The 24,080-nt window shown below is 41.8% G+C and overlaps 1 protein-coding gene across 5 annotated transcripts in view; it reads right to left on the bottom strand.

Moving 5' to 3' along the window:
- Window positions 1-17,370: 17,370 nt before the first annotated feature.
- The window catches only part of AADAT (aminoadipate aminotransferase), a 31,981-nt gene continuing 25,271 nt past the window's right edge, over window positions 17,371-24,080 (bottom strand). For 4 of the 5 annotated variants that reach the window (XR_008421634.1, XM_019441008.2, XM_019441009.2 and 1 more), the window contains exon 14: window positions 17,371-17,551. Coding sequence is in view for 4 of the 5 variants with exons in the window: in XM_019441008.2 (XP_019296553.2) it covers window positions 17,468-17,551 (84 nt within the window). In the remaining variant the exon portion in view is untranslated. Of the gene's footprint in view, window positions 17,552-20,539; window positions 21,338-24,080 lie in introns of those variants that run through there. The other variant, XM_019441010.2, reaches the window with a different exon arrangement.

The raw sequence follows: 24,080 nt of genomic DNA, 5'->3' as shown, positions 1-24,080 counted from the left end.
GACCATGTAGGCCAGATGACCATGTAGGTATTATTCTCCAGCACCTCTTCCCTCAATTCGGCCTTCTTTGACAAAGGGTGACTGGGACAGCAGAAGGTCTGACCTTGTCCCCTTCCTGGAAGAGACAATAAGAGGTTTATGAACCTACATTAGGCTTTTTCCTTGTTCCTGGGAGTCTGAAAGGATGCAATTAGGGAGGGGCCAGCAGAAGGGATGAAAGAAAACAAATATGTCTCCCCACAGTCTTGTGATTTGCTGGCCAAGGAGAGGGAAGCTTCCTGAGAAGTCTGAATGAATATTACAAAAATATTTTCTTCCTCGTCGTGGGTTTAGACTGAGTATTTGTGTTGGTCCTTTGTAGGTGTGTGTGCATGTGTGTGGTCTAACCAGTTAGCCAGCTGCAAAAATCAGGGCAGCAGATGGCGTGCCTGCTACTCACAGGGAGCAGAGGCTCCAGCTTATAGGGTCACGCCCTTCCTGGACCTCCCTGTGAGACAACACTGAAGCCCTGCCCTCCTGGACAGTTTGCCAGCCTGGGACATTAATGGGCATTGTAGTCGAGCCTCCCACCACCCCACCCCCCCAGGGCTTCCTTGTGGACAATGACTCCCATTTAAGGAAATGAATTATTGGCCAGAGAAGAGATGAATCTAGAAATCACCACCTCTGTGTAGGAGCTTTCTGAAAGGTGGATGGATATTTGCACAGGAAGGTCAGAAGAGGGAACTCCTTGGTAAGAGAGGTGTGAAAAGGAAAGGCTGACTGGGGCCATGGGGTGAGTCCTAGGGAGACCCCTTTGTAAAAACTTGACTTCACAAGTGCCTCTCTCTTGGATTCTGGAAAAGTTCTGTTTTGTGCATAGCATGAAGTTTTGTTCTTCCAGCTTACACTTTCCTTGGGAAGGAAGGAAGGCCAAACCTTCACTTTCCTACGATAGGGTGGAGGAGATTGGTGTTGGGTGACCCAAGTTACCAAATGAACAAATCACTGTCTGACAAGTGGGAAAGCAAACATCCAAAGGAAGCCAACATATTCTCCAGGAGTCCTACGAGGACAATCCTTTGTCCCCAACACTTGACGGGGAGGTCACAGTACCAGCTTCAGAATGCTGCTCAGGCACCAAGGGCTCTCAAGCCCAGGTGAGCCTCTGGAGCATCACTGTGACCCCAACTGGAATAACCTGATAAGTCTGTGCAATGAGAAATACAAAATAAGCTCTGAAAGTAATTGTCCATCTCTGTTCTGGTGATTTTCATGCATCTCTCTCTTGAGTAGCAAATATACTAGAGTTCAGAGGCAAGGGAAGGAAATCCTATATTTTTTCTTTTTATCTTGTGGTTAAATGGGACACCAAAAGTCTCTGTGTGGATACAGGGACTTCTGTGAGGGCAAAGGCTGGGAAGAAGCCCCAAGCTGTGGCTGGGGCAGAGAGGACAGAGGATGAGGTGGAGGGGAGGGAAGTATTAGTTCTCTGTGGGGGCTTAGGGGACTTACAGCACCAAGAATGGGGGGAATAAGATGCCAGCCCAGCAGTAGGTAGAAAGAGCTAGTTTTCATTTGGTAAGATTTGAAGGACACTGGAAAGGTAAGAAGCCCTTCATTCTATGGAGATCTGGTTTCCTTTCTTGGGGTCTTCCCCTCTGTTGGGCCAGGTTTCTATAAAGCAAGGAGCTGTCATCCAAAGCTCAGGCCTTTCCCTGAGCGGCTCCATAGTGGGGAACGTGAAGGCTCTGGACATCTACAAGTGAATTGTCACCACGGCTCAGGGCTGAGAGGGCCCTAAAATTTACTTTTTATGATGTTACAATGGTGGTTTGAACCAACTCTTGGAATAAAGTTTTCTAACAGATTGAAACTGTTCTTTCCCATCACAAGGATGCAGCTCAGTGTGCTAACCTTCAATGTGATCCCTGCCTTCCCTCTTTCAAATAGTAAATACAACTTCTATATGTAATTAATGGAACCACCGTGTTTGGTTCATTCTCCACCATGGATGAGTGTGCTTATGAATAGTTTTGTTTTTTTTTTCCTCTTAAGGATAGTGTTGGGGTTATGACATAACTGTGGTTATCTGGCTAAGGGAATAGGTTTCCCATTTGGACCACCTGCTTTTCAGGCATATATGAGCTTTGAAACTTCTCTTTAGTAAGTCTTTTCAACCTAATCCAGTATAGTTTCTGCCATATAATAGATGCCAATAAATTTTGTTGAGTTGCATGCTGGATATTGGTGTTAGAACTGCACATTGGAGTATCTTGGAGGCAGGCATTTTAAAATACAAATACCATCAGTTGCTTGGCTGGTCTGAAATGCCATTCAGATTTTAGCCTCTCAGTCTGTATGATATTGATTCTGCTTTTCTTTCTGATGATGTGTTTCAGGAATGTCACCAGCATGTTTCTTTTTGATTTGGGTCAGCTGGCAGAAAGGCAAGGCTGCTAATAAATTGTGAATGAGTATATGGCTGAAAGCATGAACATTTTGAAGGAGAAAGTTACTAAGGAACAGTTAGTGGCTGATTTTTCAGCATCATAGTTTATGGGTTCCCTATCATAATTCCTGCTATTAATTATATGTAATAGCATTTCTGCTATTAGCTTCAAGGAGTCTTCATTTTTGCTTTCATAGGAATTTTAAAGGTGGCATGATTTTGAAATTAACCATCCATAAAACTGGAGGAATTTTGTGACTATATTTATGAACTAAATGGGCCGATTTTCTTAAACTGAGCAGAAATTACGATTTGGTGCTCGTAAGGGTAGAAGGTAGGATGTAGGGTGAGGTGGCTCAGAGATACAGCTAAGTGTCATTAATAAGCATAATGACATTGCCTAACAATGACAGGGAGAAGATAGAGTGGAGTATAAAAGGACTCTGCAGATCTGTCTTGATGTGATTGATTTCAGTGATTTATAATTCTGTGTGTGTGCTTTGGTCCATAGCACTAATTATTGAAGATGGACTAAGCTTGAAAGGGGGAATACCCAGCCTGTCTTTAGGAGTCTTCTACTGTTACGTGAATATGACATTTAATCACATTAAACGTCTACTATTGCTTATTGCTCATAAGAGACAGGGTAGATAATGAGTTCACCTAGAGCAGCTCCCTGTCATCTGTGAGCCCTTTACCAGCCTGTAATTTACCTGGCCCTGGGCCCCCACTCCTAAGTGTACCGGAAAAGCCAGAGAACGGACGAGATTTCTGAAGGTGTTAGTGTTAAAAAAGAGCACCAAAATAGTCATCCAGGGGAAAGTCACACTCCCTCTCCCTGCCGTAAGTTCATTTTATAGCTTGAGGTCTGGCATTTTGAAGTTCCTACGTACTACAACTACGGACTAGTACTAGGAACTTTGGGGACTAGGGTGTTTTGCTTACAGAGGTCTTAATTTGGATTTCTGTCTGTCTCTTATTTTTGCTTGTATTTACCGTCACACTATTTTTCTTGAGAGTGTTCTTTGCCTGCCTTTCATAATATTGTGGGAAGAGTCGTGAGAAGACTAATGGGGAAATGAGGAGCCCAAGTCCATAAGGGAAGAATCCAAGAGACTCCTCAGAGAGGAGCCAGGCTGCAGCTGTCCAACAGCATCCCTGTTGCCCGACTTCCGGATGGTTCCCAAAGATCACATGCTTCAATGTTTGAACTCATTGATTTCTTATAAGATTCTGGCTCAGGCATAGGTTTCCCTTAAATTGTTAACTAACCTAAAATATTCAAAATGTGATATGACAGGCAAATCAGGAACGCAGAAGTTACCCAGTTCAAGGATCACTGACTCTTTGATGCCTGTATTCAGTACAAAAATGTACCTTTTTAAATTTGAGATCTACTTACAAATGCATTTAAATTGTTAAGAAGCCATATTGAGAGAGTAGTATCGGCAGCTTCAGAGATGCTGATGTATTATCAGATCCCTTCTTAGGCTTCCCTTGCTCAACGTCCTCAGCTTTCCCCAACCCCTGGCTCCACCAGCATCTCATTTCCTGTAGGAGAAGGCCTTAGTCTAAGTGGATCTTTCTTCAGGCAGTGCTAAGGGGGCCAAGAGGCTGAAGTCTAAAAGCACAGGGCCCTGGGGATCTTCTGGGTGCTCAAGGTTACCCTGGATCAGGAGTGTTATATCCTGCTTCCTGCTCCAGCTCTTTCCTGGTCCCTGTCTTATTTTTGCTTGCATTTACCTTCTGTCATCATGGTTGAGGATGATAAAAGAATGTAGTTAGAAGTCATTTGCCACTGCTCTTAATCCTCCTCCCCGCTATCTCCCAATTTGTTATAGTGATACCAGGTGGAAGCTTGGTGTTGGGGCTGATATGACTCCCCACCATCCTCTTATCAGCTCTGCTTTACCAAGCATGGGCTGATGCCCTGCTAGTTTTTAGTGCTAAGACACTGTTACACCTGACTCAGTCCTATTAAAGATATCTAGCATCCAGTGGATCACCCCTGGGGATTTCCTCAGAGCTCCTCAAATGCCAGTAGGACTCTCAGAGCTGCAGCTCGATCTGGACTTGTAGTTTAGAGCTGTGAGTTCCTTGGAAGGTCTAGAGGTGGGGCCATGGAGTGATAGAAAACAGGATTTTTTTTTAAGTTTATTTATTTATTTTGAGAGAGAGCACACACACGTGCACGTGTATGCGTGGGAGAGAGGCAGAGAGAGCAGGAGAGAGAGAGAATCCCACGCAGGCTCCATGCCCAGCGAGGAGCCAGACTCAGGGCTCGATCTCATGATGGTGAGATCATGACCTCAGCCGAAACCAAGAGTTGGATGCTTAACCGACTGAGCCACCGAAGTGCCCTAGAAACAGGGATTTGAGAAGGGGGTATATATATCTTCACTTTATGCTCTTATCAACTGAATGCACCTTTTTAATGGAATAATTGCCTTTAATATCTGTAAATGCATATTGATAGTTTTAGAGTGAGATTATTTTCTATTTGTTGCATTAACTGTCAAGGTGTATCATCCTAAACATTAAGGTGACTGTGGATCACCAGCACACATATGATGACATGGTAAGTTGAATAATGTTTTTTCAGTTTCAGTATGATTTACTCTTAATATCATCACAATAAATTAGCCATATAATTCATGAGTTTTAGAATGAATTAGATGTAATATTTTGGATCAGTGAAACTAATATTGCGGTAAGAGGAAAAATCAAGTCTAATGCATGCATTTTAATTTATTATAAAACAAATATGCCAGATTTGTCTACAATTCAGGAAGATTGCATAATTTATAGTGGCAGTTCATTTACAAAAGAACTAGGGTGACTTTTTTTTTTTTTGGTAAGCTATAAAACAAATTGGAGAGTGACTCTTATCCCATGAGTTATTTATAGTGGAAGATTAATAAAACCATTAAGCATGATGAATGAATTTTCAGTGACAGGCTTACAGCAAGAATACATATCAGCAACAATAAAAATATAATGAATTTTATGTTTTTAATCAGTCCAAAGAATTTTCCTAAACATCAAATTAAGTGATTTCATTTTTATCTGGTACAACATTAAAACTGTTTTATTGTGCAAGCTACATTTAACATGCATTGCCTATGCACCCAAACTCATTAAAACTCCTGAGGATAGAGGCCACATCTCATGTTCTTGCAGCCTGCATCCACAGTATTATTCTACACATAGTAGGTGCTTGCTAAATGTCTGTTGAATAAAATATGAACTTAATAATGACTTATACAGTTTTCAAATAAACTAGTCTCCATTAGGAAAAGAGGTATATGGAGAAAAAGGCAACGAATTCATTTTGAATAGTTGTTTGCCTAAAAAAAAATAAAGAATGATTATTTGGTTAGAAGCAAGTTGACATTTGGGGATGTGACTTCTCTTGTACATCCAGGTTCAGAAATTAGTATATAGTAAAAATTAATCTAGAAAATTTCTTACATTGACCATAATATTTAACATACCTGTTTGAGTATATAATCTATTTCCAAAAAGGAGGGATGAAAGGAAAGTCTCTATACAACTATCTGGGTGTCAGATCCATCTGTTTGGAAGATACCCAGCAAATTCCCAGGTGAATGGAGTCTAGAGGGGAGACACGTAAGGGTTGCTGCTTGACCACAAGATTGATGCCATTCTGTCTTAATACCAAACCTCTGTAACTATAATGTCTAAGAGATGCATAATGCTATGAGGATTAAACATAATAAGGAGTCACATTTTCTGTATCTAATAAGGATCAGATGCTAAAGTCAGAAGCTCCAGTGCCTTTTGTCCTATAAATAGGAGTTTTGTGAAGTGAAGTCCATGGCAATTCTTTGATTCAGTGAAATAATTTGCGAGTTGCCGCAGCTCCATGCTTAAGCCATGTTGGAGCGAGGTTGGCACAGAGAGGTTTTGAGCCAGTTTGAACTGTTTGTTGAAGGCCTGTTTGGTTGGTTACTGGTCTCAGATAACAGCATACTACAGCATGCCAGTGAAACCAAGATATCATTTATGTTTGGAATTTGATTTCACCTTGTACAGGTTTCTAGAGGAGTCTGTCCAATGTTTTAAGACGGTCACAAGGCAGATTGATGAGGCATAATGGATCAGCACAACTTGTCATCATTTAAAGAAAAATGTGCAGCCTGGTGGGCAGTCTGAAGTTGATTAAATGACTGAGGTCCATCATTAATAATGTTTTATTTCTGTTCCATTTGTGTGAGTGCACCATACATTTCTTAGCCTTTCCTTTAATGATATCCTTACTAATTTAAGTGCCATGCAGGACTGTGTAAACCTGCTTAAGGAAACTGGATGATCAAAACTGAACCAAGGGTTATCCTGAAATAACTTGATGGTTTAGATGCCAGGAATGCTGAGTTAATTTTAGGCTTGGAATATCAGTGGCTGCAATGGCTTATCTTAGCAACGAGATATATTTCTGACAGTACTACGGAGAGCTTCGGCTACAACATGGTTTTCCAGGGGTCACAAGGGCGCTGATACTTGCCATGTTGTTGAGTAAAACCTGAATGATGGAGAGTGTGGATTTCATGAGCTCCACGAATCTTTGTGTTCTTCTCATTTAATCACGCTTAATATTTCCAACCCAGAGTGGAACATAATGAACCCTGTTCCAACAGGCCTGGCATTCTATGGGAGCAGAGTAGCTGGGCCTCCATAGGCTGAGTTGCTCTGGAATAAGAGTCTTCTACATATTGCTTTATCCCGCCAGCATCCTCTGGCCAGACTGCCATGGATGCTCCTCTCCTCCCATTGGTGTATCCTACCACTTGAGTTGTTCTCCATTTACAAAATGGGAATAGTGGTCCTTCCTTCGAGTGCCTGTGATCTTGTGTGTAAAAGTGCTAACTAACTGTATGTGGCATTTGAATGAACACTGAGAAGCTCCATACACACATGGGCACAGCTCACCGTCACTGTGGAGGTGCATTTGCTGTACCGTCGTAACCCAAAGTACAGATTCAAAACCCATTGGTTTGTGTACTGTGCGCATAAGAGTAATTTCCATGAGAGAGGACCTCAAAAGATGGGCAAAACTGCATAAATCCTATGTGTGTGTGCTATGGACTGAGTTCTCTCAAAATCCATATGTTGAAACCCTCTCCCCTACTGTGATGATGTTAGGAGTAGGGTTGTAGTTAGGTCATGAGGGTAGGATCCTCTCACTGTGATTAGTGCCTTTACAAGAAGAAACACAAGAAGGTCTTTCACTCTGCCATGGAAAGACACAGTGAGGAAGCAACCATCCACAGCTGAGAAGAAAGCGCTTACTAGAACCCCACCATTCTGATGTTCTGATCTCAGACTCTAGCCTCCAGAACTGTAGGCAATGTCTATTGTGTAAGCTGCCTAGCCTATGGTATTTTGTTAAAGTAGCCAGAACTGACTAAGATGGTGTGTTTCCAGAAAACATTTATCTAGAACCTAGCATCATCCCTCAGGGTAATAGTCTTACACTGACTCATGTCTCCTTATATGCAAGAATCAGCTTACAGCAGGACAAAGGAGTGATAATTTCAGCATCAGCCAACATTAGTGCCGTATTAGTGCAGTGTGCTGCTGTCATGAGGGCCTGAGAAGTTTTCTTTTTTGTAAGGATGCAGTTACATGAGGTTTTCAGGATAGAGCGGCTGTGTTTCATGCAGTTCTGTTTTTGTTTGTTTGTTTGTTGTTTTGTGATACTTGAGGATAATTCAAAGCATCTCTTACAGGAAAGGTCTACGATCATTTGCTGTCACTGAAATTCTTGGATTCTGATTTTTTTCTTTAACTTAAAAACAATGTTTTTTGATGTTAGAGAGACAGAGCATGAGCAGGGGAGGGGCAGAGAGGGAGACAGAATCCTAACAAGGCTCCAGGCTCTGAGCTGTCAGCACAGATGCAGGGCTCGAACCCACAAACCAAGAGATTTGACCTGAGCCAAAGTCTGATGCTCAACCAACTGAGCCACCCTGGCGCCCCTTCTTTAAATATTTTCTAAAAAATTGGGGCGCCTGGGTGGCTCAGTCGGTTAAGTGGCCGACTTCGGCTCAGGTCATGATCTTGCACTCTGTGAGTTCGAGCCCCGCATCGGGCTCTGTGCTGACAGCTCAGAGCCTGGAGCCTGTTTCGGATTCTGTGTCTCCCTCTCTCTGACCCTCCCCCGCTCATGCTCTGTCTCTCTCTGTCTCAAAAATAAATAAACGTTAAAAAAAAATTAAAAAAAAATATTTTCTAAAAGATCAATTGCTTACAAATTTTGAATGCTGTCAGTCATTCCCTACCCTTGCCTCTTTTCTGGAATTGCAGTGCTCTGTGTACAAAATTTGTAAGGAGTGGTAGTGCTTGAATGCTTATGTCTCTAGAAAAAATTATTCACTCAACTTATTTTTATTTCTCCTGGGTTTTTGTTGTTGTTGTTGTTGTTATTGTTGTATATTAGGCTCTTGTCATAGTTTTTTTCTGTGTCTTTTAATTTTTAGAAGCTCTATCACCTTTACAGTACATATGAGAATAAGTTATAAACACACACAGAACATTTTCCACAAAGTGAATTTTCTTGCATAAGGAGTTTATTGTGTTACTGAGCCTCTAATAGGGAAATGTAATCAGCAGATAAGAATGAGAAATGGGAACTCCCTCCCCCTTTTCTCTATCATTTACACTGATCAATTTACCTTTGATTATCTGCTATGTGTAAAAGGCAACATGATGGCAGGTAAAACTTAGTTTAGAGTTTGAAAGCACACATCATTCTAACAGCACAGACAGGCATGCATTTGCCCTCGGTATTTGGGAAGACCTGACAATTCCATAAAAACAGACTTTATAGAATGTGTAGCTACCCTGTCCATTTGAGATCATACAGTTTTTTTAATGTTTTATTTTTAAGGGAGAGAGAACACAAGTGGGGGAGGGTCCGAGACAGAGGGGGACAGGGGTTCAGAAGCAGACTCTGCCCTGAAAGCTTCAGTGCTGACAGTGTGGAGCCCAGCGTGGGGCTTGAATTCACTAACTGTGAGGTCATGACCTGAGCTGAAGTCAGACACTCAACCAACTGAGCCGCCCAGAAGCCCCCAGATCATACAGTTTGTAATGTACATGCTGGACAGGTGTTTTTAAGTCACCTCAAGTCCTTTTCAGAAATGGAGATACACGTTAATAAATAAGCCACCAAATAAGCAAAGAGATATGGACATATTTTATCCCCCGGAATCAGCACAGTACTGCCACTAAAGCCGGAGAGGTATAGATGCGGGCATCAGGGTCAGGAGCACTCTGGATCATTTTCAGGTTGCCAGTCGGAGTTGAAAGCCCAGTTCTGCCACACAAGGTAGTCCATCTGCCAACCGATGCACCATTCGATCAAGAACAGGAAGAGTAACTCAAGGAGGGCGGTGTGACTGCTTAGAGCCTGATGTTCCAAACAAGATGGGGACTAATCGAGCAGTGGTACAGCGCCACCCCCCCCCCCCCCCCCCCGCCTCCACATGGTGCAGAACTCAGACAGGAGCCTCAGCTGGCCTCTCTTGCTATTTCACTGGCCTCCACCAGCAGCTACACTTCATTTCAAATTGGCAAAAGAAGATTTACTCAGAGTCTGGATTTATACAGCCTCTGCATGACACAGTTTGTCCCCTGATCTACAATTCTAATAGACTGCTACATCTGAATGCTCACTGTATTTCACTGGATACATTTGTACATATATGATGCTGAGTTAAGGTAGTGGGTTTTGGTTGATGCATGTGGTTGGTTTGCTGGGGTTGCTGTAACAAAGGACCAGCTACTGAGTGGCTTAAACAGAAACTTGTGTCATAGCTCTGGAGGCGGGAAGTCCAAGATCAAGGGGTCAGCAGGCTGCTCTCTCTCTAAAGGCATCAGGGAGGAATCTATTCCAGGCTTCTCTCCTGGCTTCTGGTAGTTCACTGGCTTGTGGCAGCCTAACTACAGTCTTCACATGGCGTTCTTTCGGGGTGTGTGTCTGTGTCCAAATGTCTCCTTTTAATAAGGACACCAGTCATATTCTGGCCACCCTACTCCATCGTGGCCTCATCTCAACTACATCTGCAGCCACCCAATTTCCAAGTAAGGTCACATTCTGAGATATCTGAAGTTAGGACTTCAACATAAGAATTTTGGGGAGACACAATTCAGTCCATAATAGTGCAATTGGCATGAAGATAATCAACTTATAGAGGGTTAGCACCAGTAGGATCCTAGAAGATTAATTATCAGATGCAACCCTCTTATGAGATTAGTGGGCAGTAAAGAGCACATTATTTTAAAAATTAAATTAAACGAAGTGTCTTCTAAACGTTCTGTAATAATTAAAGCTCCTTTATGATTTCTCATATCTCTCTCCCAACCCAAATGGCCCTCCTCTTTCTTTGACTCTCTGCCATCATCCCAGCTCTAGCTCACTTTTATTGACTTCAGGAAATCTTGCTTAAGTATTCTCACCAGCACACTGCCCAGTTCTATTCTTGTAACCTGCACCACTAACCTGATTTTTATTAACTGGCGTCTGAAATGTATATACCACTTTATGGTTTTTTTCTTTAAAAAATTTTTTTAACGTTTATTTATTTTTGAGACAGAGAGAGACAGAGCATGAACAGGGGAGGGTCAGAGAGAGGGAGACACAGAATCTGAAACAGGCTCCAGGCTCCGAGCTGTCAGCACAGAGCCCGACGTGGGGCTCGATCTCACGGACAGCGAGATCATGACCTGAGCTGAAGTCGGCCGCCCAACTGACTGAGCCACCCAGGCGCCCCATTTTCTTTAAATTTTTAAAAACTGTTTACTTACTTTTGAGAGAGACAGAGTATGAGGGAGGGAGGGGCAGAAAGAGGCAGAGACACAGAATCTGAAGCAGGCTCCAGGCTCTGAGCTGTCAGCACAGAGCCCAATGCAGGGCTCGCTCAAACTCACGAACTGTGAGATCATGACCTGAGCCAGAGTTGAACGCTTAACCGACTGAGCCACCCAGGTGCCCTGATATCACTCTATGGTTTTTTTTTTTAATGTTTTTTAATTTTTTTATTTTTGAGAGAGACAGAGACAGAGTGTGAGTGGGGGAGGGGCAGAGAGAAAGGGAGACAGAATCCAAAGCAGGCTCCAGGCTCTGAGCAAGCTGTCAGCACAGAGCCTGATGCAGGGCTTGAACTCACAAACTGCGATATCATGACCTGAGCCGAAGTCCGACGCTTAACTGACTGAGCCACCCAGGTGCCCCAATATCACTTTATGTTTTTATTGTGCCATGTGTTTATTAGACCTGGCATTTGTAGATGGAACATTTTCTGGTTCTGTTGGTAAAAGGAACTTTGATACCTAGGCACATGAAGCTTTTCTGACATACAAATTTTAATCACCCGAGTTTTGAAGAGTGGATGTGCGAATGTGTGGGGATCAGGCTGTGGGGTGAGGTGGTAATGAGTAGTTGAGTTAGTGAGTGCCTAGCTGACAATTCCCTACTCAAAAGTCAAACTAACTGGCATCCTGCTCTTTGATAATGTAGGTCTTTTGAGGGGAATATATATGGAATCATGTATTTCAGAATTTTAGAAGGTTCCCAGGAACATAAGATTCTACTGTTCTTGTCTCTATTATATGGTTATATGTTCCTTGAAGGCAGGAACCTTCTCTTTTCCTCCTTTCTGCCTAACGTACTGTTGGGGGAAGTCATGCATGTTAACTTATTACATTAGTTAGTGAAGCCCGAGGTTATCTGAATGTAAATAAGGTGAAGAAAGACATACTCTTTTTTTAAATTCATTTTAACATTTTTGTTTATTTATTTGTTTAAAAAATTTTTTAAAATCTTTATTTATTTTTGAGAGAGAGACAGAATGTGAGCAGGGGAGGAGCACAGAGAGAGAGGGAGACACAGAATCTGAAGCAGGCTCCAGGCTCTGAGCTGTCAGCACAGAGCCCAATGCAGGGCCAAACTCACAAACCGTGAGATCATGACCTGAGCCAAAGTCAGACGCTCAACCGACTGAGCCACCCAGGCGCCCCTGTTTATTTGTTTTTTAAAGTTCATTTATTTATTTTTTTTGAGAGAGAGAGAAAGAGCAGGGGAGGGGCAGAGAGAGAGGGAGAGGGAATCCCAAGCAGGCTCTACGCTGTCAGTGCAGAGCCCCATATGGGGTTCGAACTCTAACTGTGAGATCATGACCTGAGCCAAAACCGAGAGTCGGATGCTTAACCGACTGAACCCTCCAGGGTTCTCAGGAAATCAATATTTAAATATATTATTCCCCCCATGATTTAGAATTGTCTAAACATTGTACTTTATGTCTAGTGTATGGAAATGTCTTGATGATGAATTCACTTAATACCTACTTGTATTATCTTGTCTTCTTGCAGTTAATTGAATGAACAGATTTAGTCAACCTTAGTCATAAAGTTCCAGGACACAGTGTAATCAAATAATATTGTACTCCTAATTCTTGCTAAACATGAGTTTTTGTAATGATATTAGAATCAAAAGTTTACTGTAATCCCTCTGCAAAGTTTAAAAAATCGTCATGAGGTAAGCCTGCCACCTGCTGGTCAAGGTTCATCACTTCATTTTACATTGCAAATAAATTTGACATTTTTCATTACAGCATGGGAATGTAATACAATTTGAAGCAATTCTGCATACACACTTTTGAGATTTCCTAGGTTGTCACAAATTATTGAAGCTTGACATTCTAACAGTTGTCATCCCCCCAAGGCTTTCATGTTTATTCTTCCCTCTTTTTAAAAAAATTTTGATGTTTATTTTTGACAGAGAGAGAGTGCAAGGGGGGAAAGGTAGGGAGGGAGACACAGAATCCCAAGCAGGCTCCAGGCTCTGAGCTGTTAGCACAGAGCCCGATGCGGGACTCCAACTTGTGAACCGTGAGATCACGACCGAGCTGAAGTCAGGTGCTTAACCGACTGAGCCACCCCAGGAGTCCCTATTCTTTCCTCCTGACAACCATTGATAACAGATCTACAGCTGTGTATTTCTGAGTCTTTGATATAATGTAAGTTCGATTCTGGCTTCTTTCTCTTGAGCAATTATATACCAAGAATCTATCTGTAGCTAGGAGGTCCCTAAATGCTGCTAAACCCCCTACAGAATTGCACTCCTGTGCCTCTTCTTTTTCTGATCACTGTGGCACAAACATACTGGTAATGCTTCTGTGTCCCCTTTTGGGACCCCACTGGTGCTTTCCCTCATTTATCGGGGCAGCCCTGAGCCCAGCCTTAGGTCATTCATCATTCAGTCCATTCAAAACCTCAGTTTTCTCATTTGTAAAATAAGGCTAATAATTCTGCTTCCAGTTGTTTTGAACATTAATTTGGGAAATGCACGAAAAGCAGTTAGCTTCATTATTATTCATTAACCTTGTAAGATTTTACTGTATGTCTATTATCAATGGTTAGAAGATTCTTCGAGATGTAACATCATTATTTCTCACCTTAGTATATTGTCAAATCCACTTTTTAAAATCCTTGTTTTCTTTCCTTTTGTACTTTGAAGATCCCCTTCACTGGCAGATGGACTTTGCAACCCCAGGGACTAGAAATTGAGCCCATCACTATTAACATGACAGAAATCATCTGGAGGTTGGAGAGAAACGCCCCCTTGGGTCCTCCAAACATTTGAAGATTCTCCAGCTTTCCTCGTATGTTAATTAGTCTGCCCTCATTAAACCTAACTTTGTACTTGCTAGAAAGAGGGGATAATCATTATGACTATTTCTGTAAAAGAGAGTAAGTGAGGTAATTAGTTCAATAAATGTTAATTAAGTGCTAACCATATGCACTACTGGGAAGGTGCTGGATACAGAACATCAGAAGAGAGTCCCCGTTCAGAAGCAGTTCACAAAAATCTCTCAACTGTTTAAATCCCAATAACAAGTTAACACTCCTTATAAAATGTCACATTGAGATCTCCCAAGGTTTCTTTTTTACCTTTTTAGGTCCTACAAGCTTCAAGTGCCTGAAGTTTCTCATGTTTGCCTTCTCTCCTCGGTGGGATTGACAGGTATATCTGCTAGATGGGTCTCTGGCTATCCTGAATAAATGGTGTTCACGGTGTAAATTAAGCACTTGACAATCACATTCATCTTCTTGAAGTTTTGTTTGTTTATTTTTGAGAGAGAGAGAGAGCATGCGCGTGTGCTAGTGAGGAAATGAGAGAGAGAGAGAGAGAGAGAGAGAGAGAGAGAGAGAGAGAGAGAGAGAAACAAACAGAGAATCCCAAGTAGGGGCCACACTGTCAGCACAGAGCCCAGTGCAGGGCTCAAACTCACAAACCATGAGATCGTGACCTGAGCCAAAATCAAGAGTCGGATGCTTAACTGACTGAGCCACCCAGGTATCCCACGTTCATCTTTTTAAATGCAATGTTTATTTAGCAAATTCCTGCTATATGGGAAGTGTTCCATAAACATTTATTTTAATAATTGAAAAGAATTTTGAAGTTGTCAGGGTGTTATTTAATTTGAAAATGCTCAGTAATTGAAGTTTGGGAACAGCAGACAGTAGGTGCATCATTTGGTGCTCTTGGGATAAAGAGAAGGTGGCACAGTGTCTGGGACATGAGACTGACACCCAGGAACTTGTATCTGTCTACACTTTCTGTTTCTTAGACTGGAGCCCCTTGGAACTCCGAGTCAGCCTCTGGCCATGGCAGATAGGTAATTGAGGCATTTAGCATTTAGAGAGAGATGTTGATAATAATTTTATTTTTACTAATTATAGAAGAAGGGCATATTCATTTCAGCTAATGAATAAAAATCCTCACCTGTAATAACATGACCCAGAGATATTGCTTGTTGGCATTTTCATGTAAGTCACTGGGCTTTTTACAATGAACACAGCTGTGTGCAGTTCTTTTCCTCTCATTCTCTCTAAACCCCCCTCCAATCAGGCTTAAAAATCCCCCTCTACCCCATAGAACTGCTTTTGTCCAGGTTACCAAAAACATCCACTTTATGTGACCTGGTGGGTCAGTTCTCAGCTGTCAGCTAATCGACCAGTCAGCAGCTCTTGGCATGGTTGGCCATTCTCTCCTCCTTGTGGCTGTTTCTCCTCTGGCTTCTGGGGTGCCAGGCTGGTCTGGATGTTTTTGCCTCATTGGTTCCTCCTCAGCAGACTTAGCCTCTTCTTTCCTGCGGCCTGTCCAGGTTGGTTTGCTTTAGGCTTAGTTCTTGAACTTTTCTCTCTCTGTGTTTGGTGATTGTTCAAGCTCAGGTTTGAATGCCGTCATTAGCTGCTGACCCCCAAATCTCATCTCCGGCCCCAACCTCCCACCTTAAACTCCAGACTGACATTCCCAGCTGCCCACTGCACATCTTCATTTGCATGTTTCATCAGTGAAGGAAACAGAAGACTATGCATGCTGACTACGAATGGAAGTTTAAACAATGGTTAGAAGGCCATTGGTTGGAAGAAAGGACAGTCAAAAATTGTCACGTGTGTTTTAGCCTACAGCAAGCACATGTCTGGAAGCCATGGCACATTTTGGGATCCTTGCACCAAATCTTTCAGGCTATGGTCAGTAAAGTCCTGAAGCTACTGTGAATAACAAGCACCCACCAACTATCCCCAGGTGGGCATTTTTCAGAATGCTCAACCAGATGCCACTTGGAACCTCACTGCGGCTGCAACCACTTCCAGAGAACAAGTGCCTCAAAGTTTAGGCCTGTCACTGGCTGACTGATGAAGAGGGGGATTCTGGGCATTGTAGTCTTGGCCTCTTGTCAGAAGCTAATTTAGCAGAGGGTGCCAGTTATGATAATTTGAAAACAGTAAAACACAGATGTCTGGTAGACGTCTCAAAAATAATACACCCAAAGCTCAATTCCAGTTCTTTCTTTTCAAACTGGCTTCATCCTCTGCCTTCATTTTTGTTACTGTCAACTCCATCCCCCAGGTGCTTAGACCCCAAACTTTGATTTTTGATTCCTCTCTTCACACCTCACGTTCAGTCCATTAGGAAATCCTGTTGGCTCTATCTTTAGAAATCTGGGCACTGAACATCTCTTAGCCACCCATTCTGCCCTTTCCTGGGTGTGGGCCACCATCCTTTCTTGCCTGGATTACTGTGCTAGACTCTAGACATCCTCCCTGCTTCTCCCATACCCCCCAGTTCAGCAGCCAGAGCCATCGTCTCAAACGGGAATCATCTCTCTCTTTGGTCACAATTTCGCAATACCCCTCCACCCCCGCCCCTTATGGAGTGAAAACTGAAGTGCTTACAATGGTAACAAGGGACTATCGCTACCTGGGCCTCCTCTCCTAATGCACTCCCTCTTGTTTGCTTTGCTGCAGCCACACTGATCTCCACCCTGTTCCTTGAGCAGAGGAAAACAAAACATGCTTGGGGGGCTTGCTGTTCTGTCAGATACCTGCTTGGCTAACTCCCTCTCTCGAGTCTTCATTCACCTTTGCAAAGGATTAGGCTAACCTCCCATTTAAAACTGCAGTATGTCTCTGTCCAGCACTCCCAGATACTCGCCTACCAACCCCATGCCCCCCGCCCCCCACCACATGGCCCTTTTTACCTTCTAATATACTGTAAGATGTTATTAATTATGTTTATTACCTATGGCCAATCTGCCATGCTAGAATATAAGCTCCACAATAACGAGGATCTTTATTTACTGGAATCTCAAACCTTTAGAATGGTGCCTGGAAATATGGGCATTCAATAAATATTAGTTGAATATATGGGTATATCCTTTTGTCAACCAAACCAATGGGATCCTGTTGTGTAAACTGTTTTATAAAACTCTTTTGCATACTATTTCTTGAAGATTTTTCCGTGTCAGTAGACATACAGCTCAAATATTTTTTTCTAACTACATTGTAGGCCACTGTCTGACAATTTTCATTAGTTTAATGTTTAATTAATTTACAGATTAATGGCAACATCTTTTTAAAAAAGCTTTATTGAGATGTAATTCACATGCCATAAAATTTATCCATTTAAAGTAGATCCAGGGCCAACACCTATTTATTGAGGGCATGCTATCTTCTGGGCACTGTGATCTGCTCTGAGGGTACAGCTGTAAAGAAAATGGGCCTAGTTTCTGCCCTTACAGAAGTTATGATCTGAGAAGAGAAGGAGACAGGCAAACATTAAGAACTGTACATGTGATTACTTAACTATTATGGTAAGAGCTACAAAGGAAAAGAGGATGCCATCTGAGTCACTAGCAGAATGCCCTACTCTCTCTCATCCTGGGGGCCAGGACAGGGTTCCCTCAAAGTGGAATTTGAACTGAGCCCTGGTAGGATGAGTAGGTATTAAGCAAGTGAAGGAAGTACGGCCACTTGGGGGCTCTAGAAGGAAAGTTGTTATCGCTAGACTTCTAGGCTGTTTCATTCTTTCAGTGATATATGCTGTGATGAGGGTCTTTAAAATACTTCCATACAGTAAGTTCTTAGAACTAAAATTGCTAGGTCAAAATATATGCAGATCCACCCTCCCTTCCTCCCTCCCTCCCTTCCTTGCTTCCTTCTTTCCTCCGTTCCTTCCTTCCTTCCTTCCTTCCTTCCTTCCTTCCTTCTCTGCTTTCTTGAATTTTTGCATGTATGATGTTGCTGGCAGGGCAGTAGTTTAGGTGTCTAGGAAATTCCAGGTCCCCATTATTTTCTTGCTTCCTTCCAGGATGGGGTTGAGAAGGGGGTCAAGGAGCCTTGGAAAAGAAGACCCTGTGGCAAGTCTTTGTGAGTTGAGGTTGGCAGAGAGTAGCAATGCCACAGCATGGAGGGCATCAAAAAATCCAAACTTGCAAAGCAGTTTCCAATATTTCTGAAGCGTATTAAGAAACGTTTTTATTTTCTCTTTATTTAGTTTCTTCTTTACATGTAAAATTATTAAGAGTGGGGTTCCTGGGTGGCTCAGCTGGTTAAGCGTTGGACTCTTAGTTTCAGGTCGTGATCTCACAGTTCATGAGATTAAATCCTGCATCAGGCTCTGCATGACAGTGCAGAGCCTGCTTGGGATTCTCTCTCTCCCCCTCTCTCTCTGCCCCTCCCACTTATGTGTGCACGTGCTCTGTTTCCCAAAATAAATAAACTTTAAAAAGTTATTAAGAGCTCCTGGAGCTCTAATTTTTATTGCTTTTTCAGTGACTCTAATGAGTACATGATTGTAGTATATGGATAATCTCGCTATTTAAATACTAAGTGCTACTGAAATTATGACTATATTTCAGGTTAGTACTTAAAATTTCAATTTCAGTTATAAATGCCAAATAAAAGAAGACACAAAACAGTTTGCAGAAAGTACATGAAATAAAATGGGAATAAAAAAATCTGACAGCAGCAATAGGAAAGAAAAGCAAATTAGCCGAGTCAAGCTAATAAGAGTAATAAATAAGTTAACATGTTTAAATCATGTGAAAGTAGGAATCCTGTAATACTTATTTCAACCTTAAATTCATTACATGGCTTCTTTATATTCAATTTCTACTGAAAAATTGTTTTGCTTCTCTCTTTCCTCAGGTACTAGCAGGAATTTCCCTTTACTTTTTATTCATTTTACTCACTCACGTTCAATGGTATGCCATCAGGGAGTCCTTTCTTGAGTGTCCTAATTAAAAGAGAAGGTCTTGTCTCCACTCTATGACATGGTTTCCCTGCTTCTACCCTTGCTCCATTCCAATCCATTGTCCATGCTGGGGTCAGAGTGATTTTGAAATCCAAGAACAGCTAATGCTGTTCTCCTGGTTAAAACCCTCCAGTGGCTCCCCATTTCCATCAGAAGAGTTCACACTCTTGTGTGGCCTGCAAGGCCCTACCTAGTCTGCTCCCCTAAGCCTCCCATCTCTTTGACTTTTTATCTTTTTACCCCTCCCTTCTTGTTATGGGCTGAACTGTGTCCCCCTAAAATCCGTATGTTGAGGTCCTAAACCCCAGGCCCTCAGCATGTGACTGTATTTGGAGATAGAGATAATTACATTAAAATGAGGTCCTCCAATTTGGCCGGTGTGACTGATGTCCGTATAGGAAGAAGAAATTAGGACTTAGCTGTGTACACAGGGAAGACCAGGTGAAGACATGGGGAGAAGATGGCTATCTGTAAGCCTAGGAGTGAAGCCTCAGAAGAAACCACCCCTGCTAACACCTGAGCTCTGACTTCTAGCCTCTAGAACTGTGAGACAGGAAATTTCTCTTAAGCCACCCAGTCTGTAGTACTTTGTTATGGCAGCCAAGCAGTCTAACACACCTTTGTTTATTCTTTTTATTTAATGTTTATTTATTTATTTTGAGAGAAAGAGAATATGTGCACACAAGTTGGGGAGGAGCAGAGAGAGAGGGAGAGAGAATCTCAAGCAAGCTCTGCGCTGTTAGCACGGAGCCCAGCATGGAACTCCATCCCATGAACCATGAGATCATGACCTGAGCCAAGATTATGAGTCAGAGTCAGATCTTTAACTGACTGAGCCATCCAGGCGCCCCACCTTTGTTTACTCTTTATCCTCTTTGAAGTCTTTGTAGTACCTCAGACAAACCAAGTGCGGTCCCTTTTCAGGGCCTTTGCCTCTCAAATTCCCTCTGCATGGAGTGCTGCTCACCTGCATGGCCTACTCCCTCACTGCAGTCTGCTTTCTGCTCCAATGTCACCTGTTCTAGGGCCTTCACTGAGTCTTGTATTAAAAATAGCACCCCTGTTCCATCATTATTTATCCTCTTACCCTGTAAGCACTTACACTATGTAAAATACTTTATTAATACATTTCTTTGTTGCCTATCTTCCCTCACGAACCCTTGCCCTGACTGTAAGCTCTGTTTTGTTTACTGCTGCTGTATGTTGAGTGCCTGGGAGAGTAGGCACTCAGTAAATATTTGCTCAGTGAGTAAACAGAATGAATACATGAAATTTTTAATCCTTGAAACATAAAAGTAGGGTCACTGTAAAGTCGTGCTAATCAAACATACCATCTTACAAATAACATTGTTTTTTTTTTCCTTATTTAAATTTATTTATTTATTTTTAATTTACATTGAAGTGAGCACAGAGTGCAATAATAATTTCAGGAATAGATTCCAGTGATTCATCCCCTATGTATAATACCCAGTGCTCACCCCAAGTGTTTTCCTTAATGCCCCTTAACCATTTAGCCTGTCCCCCCACCAACAACCCCTCCAGCAACCCTCAGTTTGTTATCTGTATTTAACAGTCTCTTATGTTTTGTTTCTCTCCATTTTTATATTATTTTTGCTTCCCTTCCCTTATGTTCATCTGTTTTTTATGTTAAATTCCACATTAGTGAAGTCATATATTTGTCTTTCTCTGACTTTTGCTTAGCATAATACCCTCTAGTTCCATCCATATTGTTGCAAATGGCAAGATTTCATTCTTTTTGATTGCCAAGTAATACTCTGTTGTATATATATACCACATCTTCTTTATCCATTCATCTGTTGGTGGACATTTGAGCACTTTCCATACTTTGGCTATTGTCAATGGCACTGCTATAAACATTGGGGTGCATGTGCCCCTTTGAAACAGCACACCTGTATCCTTTGGATAAATCCCTAGTAGTGCAATTGCTGGGTCGTAGGGTGGTTCTATTTTTGACTTTTTGAGGAACCTCCATACTGTTTTCCAGAGTGGCTGTACCAGTTTGCATTCCCACCAGCAGTGCAAAAGAGATCCTCTTTCTTTGCATCCTTGTCAACATCTGTTGTTGCCTGAGTTGTTGATTTTAGCCATTCTGACTGGTGTGAGGTGGTATCTCATTGTGGTTTTGATTTGCATTTCTCTGATGATGAGTGATGTTGAGCATTTTTTCATGTGTCTATTAGCCATCTGGATGTCTTCTTTGGAAAAGTGTCTATTCATGTCCTTTGCCCATAAAATGACATTCTTGTAGTTACCATTGGGTTCTGGAGAAAGGTGTTGTGGATTTTTACTTAAGGTAACTTAAAACCTTAATAAATACACATCACCAGTTAAAATTTCATTTGCTTTATTTTTATTAAGACTTTAGGTTCTCCAAAAATTTTAATTAAACCTACTTTTGATAAGTTAATAATTTCTACCCACGAGAGATTTAATTAGCATTTGAAAAGGAATTTAAAGCTATACCATGCTGTATAAACATTATATGAAAAGCATTAAAGACTTTCTTATATGGGGGGGAGGAAATTGCTAACGTTGACAAACATTCAAACTTAAAAGGAAACCATGCCAAGTGACAACCTCCCTTTTAGACCAACCTGTAATATCCATATTGATTACCACCAAGACCAAATGTTCCAGCTACTTCTGTTCATCGTGGACCATGTGTAGTGACACCATGGTTTCCACACAGAAACTACATGGATTAATACTGGGAAATTAAACCTATGTAATATTTGACCAGATCCAAATTGATTATGGTTGTATGGATATGACTTTCAATTTGATTTTTCATTACATGGTAGTTGCCTCCTTGCTGTCCCTAGATCTATTTTTTCACTATTGCCTCTAGGAACCTCTACTTATCCAACTGAAATAAAAAAAAAAAACAAAAAACAAAACTGTGACTAATTTGCTTGAGGTTTTAAAAAATAACTTATTTATTTTTATTTGAAAACATTTTTTTTTTTTTTTGAAAGAGAGCGAGTGAGCATGAGTGGGGGAGGGGCAGAAAGTGAGACACAGAATCCGAAGCCGGCTCCAGGCTCTGAGCTGTCAGCACAGAGCCCAATGTGGGGCTTGAACTCATGGACCATGAGATCATGACCTGAGCCAAAATCAGATGCTTAACCGATTGAGCCACCCAGGTGCCCCAAAAAATTAATTAATTTTTTTATTATAAAAGTAAAGAGCCATGTTAAAGAGTATTTTGAAAATAAAAAATTACCCAATTTTTGCTTTTTTGGTGGATGTCTTCTTATTTTTTTACATAGTTGTAATTAGAGTATATGTATGCTTTCATACCCTGGTTTTTCATTCCATATCATATATAATCATTTTAACATAGTGCTTCATAAAATGAATGATACTGCTTAATAGTGGTGTTTTAGTGATTGCCTAAAACTTAAGTGGATGAACCATAATTGACATAACCCATTTTCTTACTGCGAGAACGTCAGTCCCAAAACCTCAACCCCTACCCCCAATGTTTTGCTGTTTTAAATTACAATTACTGTCTTCATGTTTTTTTACTTTCTTCCATATTTTGGGTAATTCTTTACTATAAATGTCTGTAAGTGGAGTTCCCAGTGGGTGGTAAAGGGTTAACTCAGCAGATCTGGGTCACTGCAATGAGGGCTGTGTTTGTGACTGGCCCTTGGCTGGCTCGTGGGGACTGAGCTCTTGGAATATTCTCATTAATGAGTGTTTTTCATGTCTGGGGTCTTGAGCCATGCTATAACTGCTTTTCTAGATCGTTTTTACTACGTGCTTTACGGTGGACACCTGAGATCCCCCTGTGGCTGTGGAGCTTTAGTAACTGAGGTCCACCATGGCAGGCACTGTGTGTGACTGACCCCTGATAAAACCCCTGACAACCAGGCTCTCAGGTGAGCTTCCCCTGTTGACGACACTGTGCCCTTGCTGTCACACATCATCGCCCAAGGAATTAAGCATATCCCGTGTGACTCCGCTAAGAGGGGACTCTTGGAAGCTTGTGCCTGGTTTCCTCCAGATTGTGTTTGTCCCACGTGCCTTTTCCCTTTGAGATTTTACTCTATCCTTTTTGCTGCAATAAATGGCAGCTGTGGCTACACTAGCTTCTGGGTCTTCTGAGTCCTTTTAGGGAACCATCAAGCCTGAGGGTGGTCTTGGAGACCCGGACACAGTTGGCCTGGTTGGCATTCGGTGGCAGATAACAGAAACTACTCTAGCTAACTTAAGCGAAGTGTTTATTGTCATATATTCTGTGGCTTCCAAAATTGTTTGGAATGCGTGTAAAAGTAAATGGGGTTTCCAGAGACAGTTTCTAGCCCTGGGATTTCATTTCTTCTGCCAGGATCAGAAAACCCCACACCAAGAAGCTGCTTGCTGTAAAATCACATTTCCTTAGCAAATGGATGCCTTGCCTCTTGACTTGCTCCCCTCTAAACTCAGTTCTGAATCCAGGCGTCTGAATGATGGAACTTCACTCATACCTGGACCTGTAGCTGCAGGGCATCTGGAAATGTGGTATTTCATTTCCACCGCGCCCACAGACACGAGAAGGAAATTAGAATTCTGTCCAGTGGGCCAGTCCACACTATCTAATATCTTGTGTTAAAGGATATAAACATTTTAGCGTTTCTTGATATACACTGCCAAACAGCTTTCCCAAGAGGCTGGAAAAATTGACAGTGGCTCCAGAAAGTTCTCTAGTGCTTTACTCTATGAGGGGAAGGTAATCTCCTGGATGAAAATAAACACTGAGTAATAAGGGGCAGCCTAATCATTTCCTGTGCTCTCCTTCTCTACTTTTCTCCCACTCTGTTTTTCTTGGAAGAAACAGATTCCTATAGATTGTGGTTAGAGGTAATCCCTTCCTTGAAAGCTGGGAATTATAAATCAATATGTAAATCAACTACTCTTTGTTGGTGACTTAACGAATGCAAGCCAGAAATTATATAGTGCTGGCTAAGAAATTTTCATTATTTTTGAAACTACTGAATAAGCAGAAGGCTTATTTTACTT

The sequence above is a fragment of the Panthera pardus genome, unplaced genomic scaffold (assembly GCF_024362965.1).
Source record: "Panthera pardus isolate Hobbes unplaced genomic scaffold, ASM2436296v1 HiC_scaffold_13, whole genome shotgun sequence".
In the NCBI taxonomy this organism is placed as follows: Eukaryota; Metazoa; Chordata; class Mammalia; order Carnivora; family Felidae; genus Panthera; species Panthera pardus.
This window is presented reverse-complemented; position numbering and strand designations above follow the sequence as displayed.